At 33.5% G+C, this 18,660-nt stretch overlaps 1 protein-coding gene across 4 annotated transcripts in view; it reads right to left on the minus strand.

Moving 5' to 3' along the window:
* EPN2 (epsin 2) overlaps positions 1-18,660 on the minus strand; it is an 85,618-nt gene that overhangs the window by 38,952 nt on the left and 28,006 nt on the right. Inside the window, exon 4 of one of the 4 annotated variants that reach the window (XM_031937571.1) lies at positions 16,642-16,815. The exons of the other annotated variants lie outside the window; for them this stretch is intronic. Coding sequence (XP_031793431.1) covers positions 16,642-16,815 — 174 coding nt within the window. The remainder of the gene's footprint in view (positions 1-16,641; positions 16,816-18,660) is intronic. 4 annotated transcript variants of the gene reach the window in all.

Raw genomic sequence — 18,660 nt, forward strand, 5'->3', positions numbered from 1 at the left:
AAAAGGGAAAAGTAGGGAGTGAGGAGGGAACCAGACTAAGAATGAAGTCATATAGATCAGAAACTGAATTCAAAATTGGGGTCTATATCAGCAGTATAGTGAAGACCATGAATGGCTGACCCACTTCCATATAGGAAGACCCAGTCTTTAAGGAAAAAAAGGAGGCAGGGAGAAAAGATGCAGAGTCAGGAAAACGGAATAGAGGTTAAGAGGGAGGGCAAAGTTAGGTAAGAAATTGTCACAAAAACCTTCAGCTATGGAAGACAGATTAGAAAGGGAGCATTAAAAGAAGGAAAGGATAAGATAACAATTTAAATCTGAGGTAAGTAAAGAAAGGAAGGGCAAAAGGATAGGAGTAGACTATTACAAGTAGTAGTAATTCTAAATTCTTTTACCACATTTTTTTTTTAATAATTTGAAGGACAGAGGGAGAATGAAAGAAAACAATGTAATTTAAATGAGGCAAAAACACAACTACCTCAATAAGCATTAACTGTGAATGTGAATAGGATGAACTCATCTATAAAATGGAGGATGAGACTAAAATGCAACAATATGCCATTTATAAGAAACCTACTTGAAACATAAGGACTCACATAGAGTTAAGATGAGATACTAGAAGAAAATCTATGAAATTTCAGTTCAATTCTAAAATAGCTAACTATAATAAACTACAATCTCAGATAAGACAATAGTGAAATATATGGAAAAAAGAACTGGGCACTGAAACTACATTATGTTTAAAGATTCCATGAATAGCAAAATAATGTCAATATTAAATATAAGCATGTATGTGTGTATGTATACACATACACAAAGAGGAACAAAGTTATCAGGGAGTTGATGGCATAGTATCCCAAGTGAACTGGATTTAAGTGAGGGACGGCTGTGTAAAAGTAACCAGACTTAACTTTCTCCTCCAGAGCCATGTGAGTCCAATGACAAGATAGATATCAGAATAACTGGAAATGGCTCTGGAACCCACTGGAGACCCTGGCTTTTAAGATAAAAGTCTTTAACAGTTTGACTAAGGCAATGCCCAATCATTGATTAGGTAAAAAAAATGAGGCACAGAATGATGGCCTCTTTTACCTAATCTATCTTTCCATCTATCTATATCAGGGAAAGGAAGACCCTAGGGTTTCTGGCCAAAATAAAAACAATTGCTATTTACATTCATTCTGAACCAATGAATAGTGTGTGTGTGTGTGTGTGTGTGTGTGTGTGAGAGAGAGAGAGAGAGAGAGAGAGAGAGAGAGAGAGAGAGAGAGAGATACACACACAGGGAAAAATAGATTTTAAAATATTGTCTTCTTAACATGCCCCTTTCAGATTTAATTAAATGTAACCAAGGAATCAAAGTGCTTACTGTGCCAGATACTGTGCTAGATAAATTCCAACTTAAATGAAGTCAAAATAGTATAATACTATGTGGGGTTACAGAACAAATTATAAAAACAAGAAAAATTATTTCAAAGAAAATGACAATGCAGCAAAACTTGTTGAAGTCAAAGCAGTGATTAGAGATAATTTTTCTCTGAAAATGATTTTCAACATGAAAGAAGCAACAGATTAACAAATTTTCATGAAGCTTTAAAAAAAAAAGGAAAAAATTCCAACTAATCAAAAAGCCCTAAAAAATTAAAAATTGAAATGCTCAAAAGAAGCAAAACTAAGTTAATAAATAAAATCATAATAATAAATAAAAAATAAGTTGTTTTTTAAGGTCTAACAAAATAAGCAAACTATTAGCTAATTTCATTTTTTAAAAAAGAAAATGAAAACAGAAATCATTAACAGATGAAGGAGCAAAAAAGACATGAAGAATTAAGTAGAGCTTTATGTTATTTTGTTTAAGAGAGTAAAGGGAAAAAAGAGAGGAAGTGGAATTTTTACAGAAAAGGACTAAAATATCAGTTTTACTCCTTAGGAGCCTTGAAAAATTATGATTTTTTTTTTTCTTCCAGGAAATAAATTACTTCACTGTTCCCTACTGTAACTAGCATTCAGCAATGTCATTATTTGTTAGGTTATTTGTACATGGTTCTAAATAGAAATACACCAGACAAACAAATTAGACCTCTCTAGTCTTCTAAGCTTATCAGAAACCTTGAACTTATTTTAAGTGGTATATTATTGATAACAAAGTGGATTACATTTAAAAGATGCTTAGAACTATATCACAAATGGCCTATTAAAACAGTTAAAAGAAAGCAGTTCTCATCATTACTGTCTTAGTAAATTAATATATAACTTTAAATTTCATCATAATCAGTATTCATAGTTATCAATGCTTGTATATCAGCTGAGCACTACACAATACTTTTTACTTGCAAAGATTTAGCATGGATTATTGCCTTAGTAACAGTATCTTTTATTACACAAAGAATCTCTTATACCATTGCACATGACAGTTAACTCAGATGTTTATGTAAGATGGGTCTGAATAAATCAATTCTGACCTATTAAGCTCAGCTTTGTGATTGCTTTTAAAAATTTTAAGATTCATTACTCTCTAGGTCACATGGAAAGAATAATCTGGGAGAGTTGGCTACTACTGGAATAAATGATATTGGCCTGATCTCTCCTTAAGCCACTCTTTAAGAAGTAAAGAATAATTTCCAACTTCAGCTAATCACTGAAGGATTCCAATCCTCTCATCTCTTTCTGCTACTAGTTGTCTTCTATATAATGTTTACTGATAATATATTTTGGCATGAGGCAAAATCAAATGGAATATGTTAAAATTTCAATTTCTATAGTTAAAGAATTATATATTTTTAAAAATACACCACTTTGAATATTTACGGTTAAAAAATTCAAAGAAAAAAACTAAAAGTCTAACTTTCTCACAAACATTAATTTATTCAGCAAAATTACACATTTTTCAGGTTTAGGAATATTTTTTCTTTCTGACCTCTGATCAGGTTCGAGACAGATAGATCCTTCATATTATCTTTGAGTTATTTTTACTTGCCTAAACATACATTAGATATATACTTCCAGGATCTATAAATTCTTCTTTTTAGTCTGCTACCACAAAAGGTACTACTTTACATAAAAATGACTTTTTGATAGACATGGGTGCATGGAAAAACTCTTTTGTTTGGCTATGTATGGAAATGAAAAACAATAAATAACTGAAATATTACAAAGTTCTAAACATTAATAATGCATTGGCAAACAAAATGGACTTAACCCAAAATGAATATTAAAGCTCTGCTAATTAATTTCTGCAAGAATATTTACCTTCTATCTCTTTATAGGTGAAAAGTGATTAAATACTACTAATATAAACTTTATATAAAGGATACATACTTATAATAGTTCATGAAAATCTTGTCTGAGTTTTGTTTTGTTTTTTTAACACTGATATACAGACTGGGATTCTTTATTTTGAAGAGAAAGTTACTGTATAAATTCATTATCGAAAACATTGCATACATTGATAAAAGTATAATCCTCTATGCCTTATAGTTTTTTCCCCTCTAAATGTTAGGTGTTTTGTGAGCTGATGGGCAGACCAGATAAAATATATGCATATATGTGCATACGTGTAATTATTTTTTTGACTTGGTGAAAGAGGTCATTCTTTGCCTCAATCCTTACCTAGACTTAATCATTGAATGGAATTCAGTCAAATTGAGACCTGTTAAGGATGTTAGTTAAAAAAAGCCAAGGTCTACTATTATATCCAGAGCCATCTCCAATTGTCCCAATCTGTGTCTGGTCACTAGATCCAGAAGTCTCTGGAGGGGAAAGTGAGGCAGGGGACCTTGCCCAGCCTTCCCTCACTTAAAACCAATTCATTGCGTGTCATGGCATCATCTATCTCCCTGATGTCATGGTCCTCTTCAAGAACAAAGGAGAAACAACACTACATGTGTGTATGTATACACACAGAAATATACAGATATGATATAAATATAAATATATCATCTGATGGTTACTATCTGGTGGCTAGATAATAAGCTTCTTATTTGGCTAAATTTACTGGATCCTCTTCCCAATCATATATTTTTACATAGGTGTTCCTCAGGGTTCTGTCCTGGGTCTTCTTTTCTTCTTTTTCTATTCCACTTCACTTTCTGATCTTATCAGCTTTAATTATCATGTCTATGCTGATGATTCTCAAGTCTACCAATCCTGCCCCAAAACCTCTGCTGACTTTCAAAATCTCACATCTCCAATAGCCTTTCAGACATCTTGAACTGGATGTCCAACAGACATTTTAAATTCGCTATGTCCAAAATACACATTGATTTCATTTTTGCAACATCTCTTGAATGCACCCCTTTCTCTCCTCTGACACTGGCCCCATTTAAAATAGACCCTTATCACCTCATGACTGAATTATTGCAATAGTCTGCTGATGGGGCTGCCTGCCTTCAAGTCTCTACTCTAAACTATCCATCCTCCATCATTACAGTGACTTTCTTAAAAATTGTAGATTTCACTACCCTTATACAATAAACTGCAATGGATCTTTATTGCCGTCAGGATCAAAAACAAAATGCTGTTTGGCATTCAGAATCCTTTATAATAAACTAGCCTCCTCATATCTGTACAATTTATTTTATATCTTATTCCCTCTCATATACTATTTGATCTAATAACACTGATTTCCTGGTTGTTTCAAGAATAATTAGATTTTGCTCAGCTTCAGGCATTTTTTCTGTCTCCCAAAACTTTCCATGCTTGGGATACTCTCTTCTTTGTTCTGACTATAAATCTCTCTGGCTTCCTCTGAGTCCCAATGAAAATTCCCCCCCCTTTTTTTTTTTACTGACAATCACTACTCAGTTCCCCTGAATTCTAATGCCTTCCTTCTGTTAATTCCCATTTAACCTGTGTAGCTTGTTTTGTATATGTTTGTAGGCAGTCTGCCTCTTAAGACTGTAAGGTCCTTAAGGGTAGGGGACTGTTTTTTGGCTTGTTATATATCTGTAATACTTAGCACAGTATTTGGCGGTGCATAATAAATGGTTTTTGATTGACTAATTAGGTCCCAAAACAAAAACTGCAGCTCATAGTTTAAGAGTTACAAAACACTTTCTCCACAATAAATTAGCCTGTGAGATAGTGGCAGTACTTCTTTCTCCCTTTTTACACTGCTAGTTATTAGTAACTGAAGCTGGAATCTGGACCCAGGTTTTCATACTTCAAATTTACTGCCCTTTTACTTTGTCATGCTGATTCTTAAGTTTCTCTCTATGGTATGTTTTTAATCAATTTTTTCTAATTTTGCATTAAAAAAAAAAAAAAACAGTAAAGGTGAAAAAATAAGAAATTGTTTCCTCTTTTGCTGTTTGGCAATTTCCCCATAGCATAGTTAACCACCATTTCCCATTCATGTACCATTAAAGAGAATAACTGAGGATGTGACTTCAGCATCCAAATACTGTATCTTTTCCAGTACCTAGAATTGTGCTCCACACACAATTCCTTAATACATGTGTGCTAGATTGAAAAATTAATCAATTTTGAAGAAAATGCTTTTATTAAAATGAATCTGTAGGGGGGGTTTTTTGTTTGTTTGTTTTTTGTTTTTTTTAACTGAGGCAACTGGGGTTAAGTTACTTGCTCAGGATCACATAGCTAGGAAGTGTTAAGTATCCTCAGGTCCTCCTGACTTCAAGGCTGGTGCTCTATCCACTGCACCACCTAGCTACTCTACCTGTAGTTCATTTTTAAACAAACTTTAAGTAGAAAGCCACATGAATTCAGTAAAACAACATGATAAATGCATATGAAGTCCAAAATATAAAATACTTTTATTTGAAAATAATTTTTTAAAAGATTTCCAAGTTATAAAACCTATTATCGATGTATATTTCTAGACTTCCCTCTAATCTGTGCTCCAATAAAGTGAGGCTATAGAATATATTTTTTAAAATGTATGAAATCAAAGAATTTTAAAAGTTTAAATCTAATTTATTGAAAAATTAACAGCAATACCATTACCACACAGATAAAAAGTCAAAGGATATGAACAAATGGTTTTCAGAGGAAGAATTGAAGAATTGTATTGACAACCTAAAAGAACTAAATCACCAATAATGAGATAAAATACAAATCAAAGCTATCCTGAGGTTTCACCTCATACTCTACAAATAGTCAATAGCCAACGGTAGAACAGTTGTGGAATTATAGGACCAATATATACGTCATCAGTGGAGCCATGAAATGGTACAAAACCATTTTGACCAACAAGCCAGTTTATTTGCTTAATTCCAAACTACTTTCCAAAATGACTGACCTTTGAACCAGATACCCAACAAATGGATTTATATCCCAAGAAAAGTCCCTCAGATACATCAAAGTATTTATAGCAGCACTTCGGGTAATAGCTAAAAATTTGAAACAAAGCAGAAGCCCATCAACTGAAAAATGGCAAAATAAACTGGACTACCTGAATGTAATGGAATATTACTGTACCATAAAAAACTAAGCACATGATAAATATAGAGAAGCATGGAGAGAGCTCTATGAAATGATGCAGACTGAAATGTAGTCAAGAAAAAAATTCATAGTAACTACAATCAGAAAATATCAACCAAAAAACTTAAAAAAATACAACACAACAATTCAATCCAATTAAAAAGTTAAGGAGAGAATTTTCTTAATATGCATTACTTTTTTTTCCCCCTTCCTTTTCTTTATGTTTTATTAGATGAGATATTAGCTCATTAAGATACTAGCTCTAGATGAGCTATTGCAACTAAAATGTTAAACATCTCTATTATATCTAAGAAGCAGACATGACTTTGTAGAGAACAATTTCAGTAGAATGATATGGTTGGGAGATGAATTGTAAGGGATTAAAAAGATAGTGAGAGGCCTTTGATATGATATTTTTATATGGGTGATTTTTAAAACTTCAAATAGTAAAATTCCACTAATTTGCAATAAGAAGAAATTAAGGAATTAAAAATAAAGTTAAAATATTACTTTACGTGTTTGATGGCACTTGATGGTGTGATGATCACACAGTCAGTATATGGCTGAAAAAGTACTTTTAATCCCAAATTTTTCTGATTCTGAAGTCAACTCTCTATCTGGTATATTACGCTGCTTTTCTTAAAATGTTTAAAGAGAATACCAGAAGACCTCTAAGATTTCTAGCTCTAGAGCAATGATCAATAACTTGCTTGAATGTCCCATTATTATTACAAACTACAAAGCCAAATCTGAATTCATCTTTGAATAACCTTCCCTATCTCAGTAAAAAATAATTCAGTTAAAACAGGTAGTGAAATACCTACTGCATCCAAGGCTCTGTGGTTAGGGAGGAGAGGTAGGGTGCTATAGTAGAAAGAACAATGAGCCTGGAGTCAGGATCCTGGAATTAACTGAAACCTTTGAAATTTACCTGTGTGACCTTAGGCTATCACTTGATATCCCTGGGTTTTAACTGCCTCCTCCATAAAATGAAGAAACTATACTGGATTGCCTTGGAGGTTCCTTCCAGTTATATACCACAATCTCACTGCTCACAGACTGGAAAACTATCTGTGACTTTTCTTGCAGCCCAGATTTACCCTTTCTAGGACATTCTTATTGCCAGCATCCTAGTCTTAGTGCTAAGTAGAACAGTTTTCTATTCTTTTCTCCAAATTCCTGTACTACTGGCTCTTAAGACCGATTTTCCTTAATTAGCCTCGTCACCATGATTTCAAGCCACACTCCCTGGGTTATGCTTTTAAAATCTATTATCTTATCCAGCCTTAGAAATCCAATCCTGCTCCTTTCTAATCCCCATCCCGTCATTGGTCCCAATGGAAACATATTCATTTCTAATTCTGTGTTAGATAATTAGTTTAATAAGAGACCATCAGGTTCACCTAATAAACCCACACCTAAGAATCCTTTTTACACCTTCAAATGCTTATCTAGTCTCTGGCTGAAGACTTCAATGAAGAGAAACTCACTTCTTTTTGAAGCAATCCATTTCATTTTAGTCCATAGCTCTAATTTTAGGAAGTTGTTCCTCACAACAAGCCTAAAACTGCTTCTCTGCAAATTCAACACAGTCCTTTTGAGTTCTGCCCTTTGGAGCCAAGCACAAGTCTAATTGCTATTCCAAAGGGCAGCTCTTCATTTGAAGTTCTTTCCCCATTTCTTTTACCAAACCTTCTTTGAGCACCTGCCGTGCTCTTACTAGATGAGCAGTCCTGTTCTGGGCACTCTCCAGCTAGTCTCTTTCATAAAGTGTAGTGCCCAAAAAGTGTGGAACACTGGAAAGTACTCTAGATGTGGACAAGCACAGTTTTGTCCTATTATCTTCTTTGTCCTATACACTTAGGTTTCTAAATTCAGTCTAGATTAAAATTGGCTTCTTTTGTCTTCCATATTATATTGACTTCTCATACGACGCAACCAAATCCCTAGACCTTTTTTTTTCTTCAGGAATTGCTGCCTAGTCATATATCCTGTATCTTATATATTTGTAAAGCTGATTATTGGAAGTCCAACTCATAGAAGGAAGAATTCCTTCTATGTAACAAAGCCAACAAATTCCATCTGAGACCAGTTATTTCTATTAAATGTCATTTTATTCAATTTAGTCTTTCATCAGTTCAATAAATCTATTGGGATTTGGGGTGCCTTTTTTTTTCTTTTTGGGATCTGGACTGTACTATCCATTTTATTAGCTATTCCTCCAACCTTTACTCTGGATGCATAATTGACAAACAAGCTATCTATGCCTTTATTTAAGTCAGTGACCCTTGTTGAAGACCTTAGCTTAAAAAGCCAAGATCTCCCATTATATTCAGGACCATCTCTAATCATCCAGATCTATATGACCACTAGACCCAGATGGCTCTGGAGGGGAAAGTTAGGAAGGTGACCTTGCACAATACTCCCTTTCACTTAAATCCAATTCACTTGCTTGTCATAGTATCACTTCCCAGAAGATCCAGTCCACTTTGAGAACAAAGATTAAACAACAAACAACATACCCTAAGGCAATCTCCTGGAAGACCACTCTCCCAGAAAGACAATGAATGATTGACTAAACTTTAGATCTAAGTCATCAATCAATAAGCATTTATTAAGCATCTACTATGTTTGTAAGGAGGATCTCCTGGACAGAGAAATCTGAGTTCAAATCCAGCCTCAGATAGCTTAAAGTTATGTGACCCTGGGCAATCACTTAATCCTATCTGTCTCAGTCGTGTCATCTGTAAATAAGCTAAGGAAAGAAAGGGCAAACAATATCTGCCTAGAAAACTCCAAAAGGGATCACAAAGAGTCAGCCACTATTGAAAAATAACAAAATTTTTTTTTAAATTATCATACAACTGTGCCTAACTTACATTTCATATTTTCCTACATTTCTTGCCCACAAGAAATTTTCCCATTCCTTATTTCCTAATTTCCCATTCCTTACGGGAAAGATTTTGCTTCAATCTAATTGTACTTTTTTTACAGTAATGGTGTCAAAAACTTAATAGAAACAAGTTCCCAGCCCAACTGCATATTGATTTACATCACAAATTAACATTATCTATATTGTTAAATATTTCTCAATTATTAATCTGGTTAGGCCACAATTGACCTCTGTTCTCCAGCATTCCTCTGATACACAGTCTGTGACTCTCTCTATTCATACTTGTGATTTCACTGGTATAAAAAAAGTGCTGATGAGAAAAATTCCCTCTACTAAGGCAGATCAGCACCTTCTCTGAAACTGAAGGTCTTAGGACCATTGCCTAGCACACTGAAAGGTTAAGTGACTTGCCTGGAGATATTCAACCAGTCTGTAAGAAGGGAGGCCCCAAACCTGACCAAATCTTCTTGTGAAGCCAGTTTTTTATGTACTATGCCATACTGTCTCTTATCAATTTAGTTGTCCTATAAATAAATTAGCTTAGCCTAATGGCTTGTTTTTTTTAAAAGCCTTGATAGATTTTAGTGATTAATGCTCATAAACCCACCTTCTTAATATTTATTAATCTGACAGAAATAAAAATCAAGTTCATTGGTCTATAGCTCACAAATTCTACCAATTTCCCTTTTTAAAAAATTTAGGGCAACATTTGCTCTTCTCTATCCAGTTCTGTGGCATCTCTCCCATTTTCTAAGATCTTTCAAAGATCATGAACAATAGCTTAGAAAATCACATTGGCTAGTTCTTTCAGGACTTTAGGATGTAGGTCATCTGAGACTGGCGGATGACTTGAATTCACTAAAGGCAGTTAGATGCTGACATTCTCTTGATCTATCTTGGTTTTTGCTACCTACTAACCATTCTGTTTGTCTCTTTTCAACCCAAAGATTATTCAATTTGAAAAGATAGTAGGCAAAATAAGAAAGCATAATGAAGTCTTCCTGCCACTGTATTCTATCTACTTTGAGCAATAGTCCTATTCCCTCTTGGAGCTTTTTCTTCTCCCTCTTATAGCTTAAAAAAATTACAAACTTTTTTTTGGTCATCCTAGCATTTAACAAGAGCTTCAGCATTCTGCTTTATAGGGTTCCTAATATAATTCTTGCAGGAGGGTGCTATTCTCTTGCATTTATTCTTGATTACTGTTATTAGTTCAATCTTCTATATTTGTATTTTTAAAATCTAAGTTTCCAAATGAGTTTCCTGTACCTCAATCTCTATGATCGTTTTTTTTTCCCCCTCTTCACTGGAATCACTGCTGCTGCTTCTGTCTTCAAAATGTCATTCCTGAAAGCTTCCTATTCCTCTTGAGCCAACTTTCCCTGAAAAATACTAAAGTAACTGGATCCTTATCATTCTTTCTTTGATTTCTTGGGAAATAGATGCTGCTAAATGAAAGTATGTCAGGCCACACTCTCTCCTCTATTACACACTCTATGGAGAATTATTTGCTCCTAAAGTTCCCAATGTTTCTTTTTTAGTAATCAGCAAGCCCACATTTGTCAGAATCAAGTCTAGAACAGCATTCTTCTAGTTATTTTCTTCACTTTTTAGAGGATTTAAACTAATATGAACAAATAATAAATTCATATCATGTTTGGCTTTATTTTTGTATCCAAAGCATTTAGTACAGAAAGTGCTTAATAAATACCTTTTCATTAATTTATTAATTTATTCATTATAGGCTCTTTCAGGGAAAAGTGCCAGCAGATTGTGTGGAAAGTAATAGCTAAAATTAATATAATAATGCTTTGATATCTGTAAATGTTACCTCATTTGATCCACACAGCAACCCTGGAAAGTAGATACCAGTATATTTCCATTTTACATGAGTAAACTGAAGTAGACAAGGTTAGTGATTTGGCCAGGGTGATATACCTAGTAAGTGGACGAGGTCACATTTGAACTTGGGTTCTCTTGACTCTGAGTCCAGTGCTCTATCCACTGTGATATGTCACTAGATAGATGGGAGTCCTTTATAATATCACTACCTCTTTGTCAAGTTTCTCATGTTTCCCAAAACTTATCTAATGTAGAGCTGGAACACCTTTTAGAATTCCAGTAATCATGTAAGGGACCCTTAGGTGACACAGCAAAAAGAAGGGCCTTGGAGTCAAGATAATCTTAGTCAAAATCCAGCCTCACTCATTTATTAGCTATGCGACACTGGTGAAGTCACTTAACCTCTTTTCCTGTTTCCTCATCTGTAAAATGGGGATAATTATAATATCCGCCCTTCCAAGGTTGTTGTGAAGATAAAATATTTGTAAAGTGCTTAGCCTGATTCCAAGCACCTAGCAGCATTATAAAAATGCTAGCTATTAAACTTAATTTTACAGATAAAGAAACTGAGGCCTAGAAAGTTCAAACTTTTGTCTAACATCAGATAGTAGCAAAACTAGTGATCTCTTTATGATTGTTTTTCTGCTCTACACCACCAACTTTTCCTCCTATTTGAATTCTATCCATCCTTCAGGCCATAATCACATTCTATACTATCTAGAAGAAAACTTTCCTGGAAAAATCAATTGTCCCTTCTCTAAATGATTTTTGAGTAAAAATAGTCTGATCCACAGAACATTTTAAATACAATGACACTATCATTATTTACTGCTCTCAAAATGTCTGTTTTATAGCTCTGAAACTGAAGCTTTCTATTTCTCATGTCCATTTCTCTAATGTCCATCCAAAGTGCCTTGCAGTGTTGATACTCAATGGAATAACTGCTTAACTGTCAAAGACAAAGTTCATTCCCTATCTCTAGACTATCTATATACTTGCCAAACTGAAATTTTAACCTTTATTTCCTGGTCAAGTCAAGGGCTTGTCACCTCCAGGGAGCAGTGAAATTAAAATCATTGTGTCACAGTGAATTATTAGTAGAATCTAATTTGATTTTTACAGTTTAAAAACTAATATTACAATAATAAAAGAATACTACAGCAACTTATTTTAGGTTAATTTTCACAAAATCTTAGATAATAAAAAAAGATAAATATGAATACTTGGTGTACAAACATTTAAGTACTTTCAAATTCTGTAACTTTTTAAAAATACTCTGAAATACTAAAGAAAAAAAAAGAACTTAATCTTTACCCACTTCTTAATGATTTTTCAGGCTTTTGAAAATACATTTAAGAGTCAATATAATTTCCTTTTTTAAATTGTATTTTATATATTAGGAGAAGATTGGGTCTCCTCCCTACACACAAACTCGAGATAAGTTGAGTGGCCACTCAATTATCTCACCTCCAGTTCATGATCAGTATGAGTTTTAACCTGCTCCACTCCCTATATGGGTTAGTTTAAACGTGTTAGGCTTAGCAAGGCAGACCCTTGGAGGCTTACTGTACTGTTTTCCCTAAGAACTCTCAGATAACAAAGAAATGCAGTTAAGCAACACCAACACATTGGTCCTGTCTGACAGCATATGCTTCATTCTATATCTGTATGCATTATTGTGATAAGTCCTCTGGAGTAAAGCCTGTCCTAATTCAAAGTCTCCATTTATGGTTCCCTTTGATTCTATTTCTTTTGTTTTAAAAATAATTTCCTTTATATTTTTGTGTTCATTGTTACTATCTTATCTATTATTCTTTTAATTCTCTTTGCTTGAGTTGCAGACAGCTTCTCAAGAAACACTTTGTTTTATCCACCTTGAGAAGTTACAGAGCCATTGTGTTGTGAAGTTGGTGTAATCTTTCGGCATAAATTTTTATTTTTCATTCATTGTCATTATTGACAGTGAATGTTGAAATGTCAGTGTTGACGTTTCACAGAATTTGAGCTGGAAACGACATCAGAGGGCATTGCTTGCAAAACCTTTTAATTTGATGATGATTTTATTGAGAATTTCAAAATAATATTTATACCGACATCTCCAAGTAGTATACCCTGACTTTAAAAGTAATTTTAATATTGTTGAAATTGGTATTTATTTACATCATTTAGATTTGTGACTTTTTTCCATAGGAAAAAAAAATAGTAATGATACTTTTTCCTTAAGATAAAAATAAAAAGTATCTTAAGCACATATCCAAGTTAGTACTTAATTTGAAATTCAGGACTTGCACAAAATAAAACTGATTCTCACTTTCCCCATTTCCCTTCCGTCAGGGAGAGCTAAGTGAAACTCAGTGATAAGTTTTTCTTTTCTTTAAGGGAATCCTATTAAATAGACTGTGAACTCATTGAGATGAGGGATTGTTTTTCTCCTTTTTTTGTATCCTCAGTGCCTGGCACAGTAATAGGTGCTAATTAAATATGTTCTGACTTGACTTTGGCATTTAAAGTTCTTCACAACTTGGTTACTTCCCATCTTCCCACACATTACTACCATTTCTATCTGCTGTATGGTCTACACTATTGGTCTATTTACTTTTCCATCTTATTCCTCTTTCTTAGGATGTTCTCCTCCACCTCTTAGAATTGGTGACTCCTTGAGAGCCTTCTCTATCATTGTATCCTCAGCTATTTGCACAGTTCCTGGCATACCATAAGCTTTTAATATATGCTTATTGATTAATTGATTGATTTTCTAGGGGAGATAGTAAATTTAAATAAAATACAATTACTCATGAAACTTACCAAAAAAAGTGCTAAATGAGATCCACAAGGAAAGATAGTTATCAAAAGAAGGTTAATAAACTTTGGCATTTGAATTGAATTAAAAGGTGTGATAGAATTCCAAAGGCACTGGGGTGGAGAGAAAAGAGGCCATTAGGTGTAATAGAATGTCAAAGGCAGTAGGATGGAGAGAAAGCAGATATTTCCAGGCATAAGGAAGTCATGAGCAAAGGTGAGAATAAGAAAAGCAGAAAGTAAAATGTTCTTTGAGACTGACTGTAGGTAAGAGAAAAAGAAACAAAACAGTCCATTTTGGTGATGCATGGGAGCACATGGAGAAAAATAACATGAGATACGTTTAGAACAGTAGTGACACCACATGTACGAAAGTCTTAAAAACCAAACAAAGAAGTTTGAACCTAACTTGGTATTCATTGAAAAAAAGCATAGAAGAAGATTTATATTTATATAACTGGAATGATGTATAAAGAAGATTATTTGACATTTTATAAGAAGGACAAATTGATGTAAGATCTCACCTCATTCCAAATCCAAGATATATTCAACTTTGGCCCAGTGACCCTATTTCTGTTTTGGAGAAATAATATTGGCCATATTCCAGAAGGTATATCAAAAAACCTTCCTCAAACAAATTCTGGATACGAAATGTGTTAAGTGATTGGAGTACAGTTTTCAAAATGTAATGGAATATTCTTACAACATAAGGAACAATGAACAGAGGAAACATCCAGAGATATATGGGAAAAATTGTAAGAAGTGATATATCAAATAAAGACTTCAGAGCCAAAAAAAAACAACTATATACAATGGTAAACTGAGAAAACTCAATGGCAAAAAAATAGTGAATACAATGGATCATAGGGCACTAGATTAAGAATACGTATCTTTTACATAATGAAATTTCTCTACTACATAAATTTATTACATAAATCCAATAATACATGCCTTTCCATTTAATGAACCTATGCCTCTGAGTGAGTCTGAAATGAGAGACAGGTAATCCTCTATTTATCTTTCATATGCCACTCACTTCTTATAAGTAAAATGGAGTAGCAATTAACATTTTCTAAGTGTCTGCTGTTTACCAGACACTATGCTAAGCACTGGGGATACAAAGAGGCAGAAGACAGTTCCTTGCCCTCAAGGAGTTTACCATCTAATGGGGGAGACAACGTGATAAAATATGTACAAAACAAGCTATCTGGGATAAATAGAAAATAATTAACAGAGGAAGAAGGGAAAGCACTGGAATCTAGAGAGGTTGAGGAAGTCTTTTTGTAGAAAATGGCATTTTAGTTGGGATTTAAAGGAAGTCTTGGAGGAGTGATGAAATCAGTAAGTGAAATATAGAGGGAAAAGAAAAGAAGATGACATATATATGTATACCAGAAATCCTGTGAAGGAAAAGCTTTGTAAACTTGAAAGTACTATTTAAAGATAGTCGTTATTGATAATGTGTTAGATAACTTTTTTTTTTAATTGAGGTTATCTTTATCAAGAAGGGTTCATGAGTAATCAAAATAAATGGAGAAATTACTGAAGAAAAAGTAGTTAGGTACTCAGGAAAGGTAATGGCATGGTGAAAAAATATTTCAGAGATAAGAATAGGGAGCATATACTGAAATACCTTCACCGAGTATAAATCAAACAAATTAGATATAATAATAAACTGGAGCTGTCTTTAGAACTGAATAAATATTTGCTTTCTATATTTTCATGAAAAATTCCTCTATTGTACTATCTTCCAATACTAAGAGAATGAGAGGCATTTTTATCGTTAGTAGTAACTGGAACTGATGGCAAAGTATACCAAAAGATTCTTCTAAGTTTAGTAGACAACAATGAAATTATCCCTATTTAATGTAACCCCTTAGATTCAGATGAAGATGATTTTTCCATTAGTTGGTCAAAAGAAGAGATGCATTTGTTACCAACTGACCCTATCTTTAATGAAAGTGACCTAGAATTTTTAGTATAGCAAACTCTCAATTATTCAGAGTGGATAATTGAAATCTACTAATTTTATTTTCACAAAGCTATTCTTAACAGAAATGACAATAAGCATTTAAAGTCCATCTACTATATACCTACACCATAGTTATATGAAATCTAAACTTCACATTTCTTGTTTAAAAACAATTCAATTGTTTGAAAGTTCACACTGGTTTCTGGAAAACACAGTATTTTAGAAGTAGACAGAATCCTAAAGATAAAGTTCAAACCCCTAAACAGAAGTTAGGAAACATATACAAGGTTACACAGCATCCAGTAACAAAATGGGACTGGAAACTAGGTCCTACTCTATTGCTGAAAAACAATATAATAGCTTCTATTTTTCCATAGTAATGGAAGACAGAGACAATGTGGATAAACAAAATAGATGCCTAAATCCAAACAATTCTTCCCCAGGCTCTTTACCAGAACTTCTAACAAGTAATATCAGATTATGTTTCACTATATTTTCCAATAGCAGTGCTAACAATTAACAAAATAGCCAAATCCAGAGGCAGAAGGAAAAAAGCAAAGCAAAAAGGCCCAGGTAATTATCAAACCACACATTCTATCTCTGAAAAATAGAGCTGGTTGTACTTGAAAGATATGCTTAAGACTTGAAAATGTGCTGATCATTTTTACTAAATAAGTAAAGTTAACAGCCATACCACGTTGGGCTGTGAGATCACAAGTTAAGCAGGACTGGGGCCAGTCATTATTTGCTTGGGAGGAAAACCCAAAGTGCTGCAGGAAGTGGTGATGATGATTCAGTTGATGAAGCTCTTCACTTTGATTCAATAGGGCACCTGCACAGTGCGGGGGACACAGTGCAGCTTCAGGTGCTGTCATTCAGTTCTCACACACACACACACACACACACACAGATATAAAGAGAAAAATGTGATTAGTGATCCCATGGCAGCTCTTGCAAAAGAAGGGAATTCATGGTTGGCCAATTAGACTTAAACCTAAACTCGGTCCTCCAGCCTGTACTTCATTTGCAAACTCTGTTTTAAGATCAATTAAATATAGTTAACCTCCATAAAATAACAGTTTTATTTGTGGTTAATCAAATCATCTTAAAACTAGAAATATCCTTGAAAATCATCTAGTTCAATTCCTTTTATTTTGTATATGAGGGAACTAAGGTCCCAAGAGAGAATGATGCTGTCTCTTTTTAGTTATGAGATCATAACTAAAATATAGGAATATATAGGAAGCACAAAGTTTTTGATCTGGCAAAAATATAGGAACATATAGGAAGCACAAAGTTTTTGATGTTTTCATTTAATGTCCTATGACTCCTTTACAGCCAAGGAAAATGCTGTGTCAGAGATCTACCAGAAATGCACATTAATCAATTGCATTTAACAATTACAAATAAATGAGAACTCTCGGGGGTAATTTCAAGTCAGAGGGAAAAAATACAAAGGGTTTCTGCTTCTCATTACCTTTAACTTTTAAAGGTTTATATGTGAATATTGTAGCTTCCTATCTGAAAATATATGTAAAGATAAGCAGAAAATTTTCAAGTGGTTAACAAGTCATTTCTTTTGCTTAAATACCAATGTTCAAATTATACAGGAAAAAAATTGTAGTACTTGAAAATAAGATATATAACAAGATTTGAATGTTAACTCAAGATTCCTAAATGTATGAATAGAAAATCTGTTTTGACACCCAAACAACCCCCTTTATACAAGGCAAAGGAACTGCATTAGTGACATAATGCAATATAGATGTGAACATTCATATATCGTCTAATTACATCTATGCAGACTAAGACTCTTTATGAGAGTTGTCTCAAAGCAACTTAATTCTATTACATTTATTTCTACTTTCATTCTTTCTGTATTCTATTTATAAAGGAACACCATGTTAGCAGGGACAGGTACAAAGCCAAACTAGTCCAAATGGGCAAAATGAGAAAACATTTCAGTGTTCATATTTCAAATCCAGAAATAAATTTAAATTGCCACAACATTTTCAATAGATAAAAAACTTTTCTTCTAAAACAGAATGTTTACTCATTTATGATGAAAAATTGTACAGAAAACATCTGTCCATTTTGATAATGAAACAATTTAGAGGCATCAAGGAGAGGTATTATTATATATTCACTGATTAGAAAAATTCTAACTCCATTCAAAGATTAAAGAACTATATTACAACCTAGCAATTTTCTCCATAACTACAAAAAAAGTAGATTTGTAATATGCCTAGGGAGGGAGACTACCCATTTCCTTGGGGCAAACCCATTTTGTGGGAACTGGGATGCCAGGCTTTCCTTTCGATTTCTGTTGATATTACCACTACCTTTGTTTACTTTTGATCCTAAAATAAACTAGAAAAAAAGTTCTGCTCATAATTAAGTTTCAGAAAAAGGCTTTTAAACAAAAAACAATATATTGCCTCCCCAGAGAATTTACAAACTAGATCTAGTCACAACACGTTTAGCAAAAACAGGAATAGCTATACTCAGATCAATGGTATGTAACAACATTTTTAGAGATGATATTACGTGTCCCTAGAAAAAGAGTGGGGAGCAAAAAACTTGGGCAGGAACTCGGGGGTTAAATAAAAAAGCTACACTCTCTCCTAATTCCACCACAATCAATTCTTCAGAATTCTATGACTATTCAGTGTTATGAATGTATGGATTATCTTTACAAAACAAATCTTAAATC

The sequence above is a fragment of the Sarcophilus harrisii genome, chromosome 1 (assembly GCF_902635505.1).
Source record: "Sarcophilus harrisii chromosome 1, mSarHar1.11, whole genome shotgun sequence".
Taxonomy (NCBI): Eukaryota; Metazoa; Chordata; class Mammalia; order Dasyuromorphia; family Dasyuridae; genus Sarcophilus; species Sarcophilus harrisii.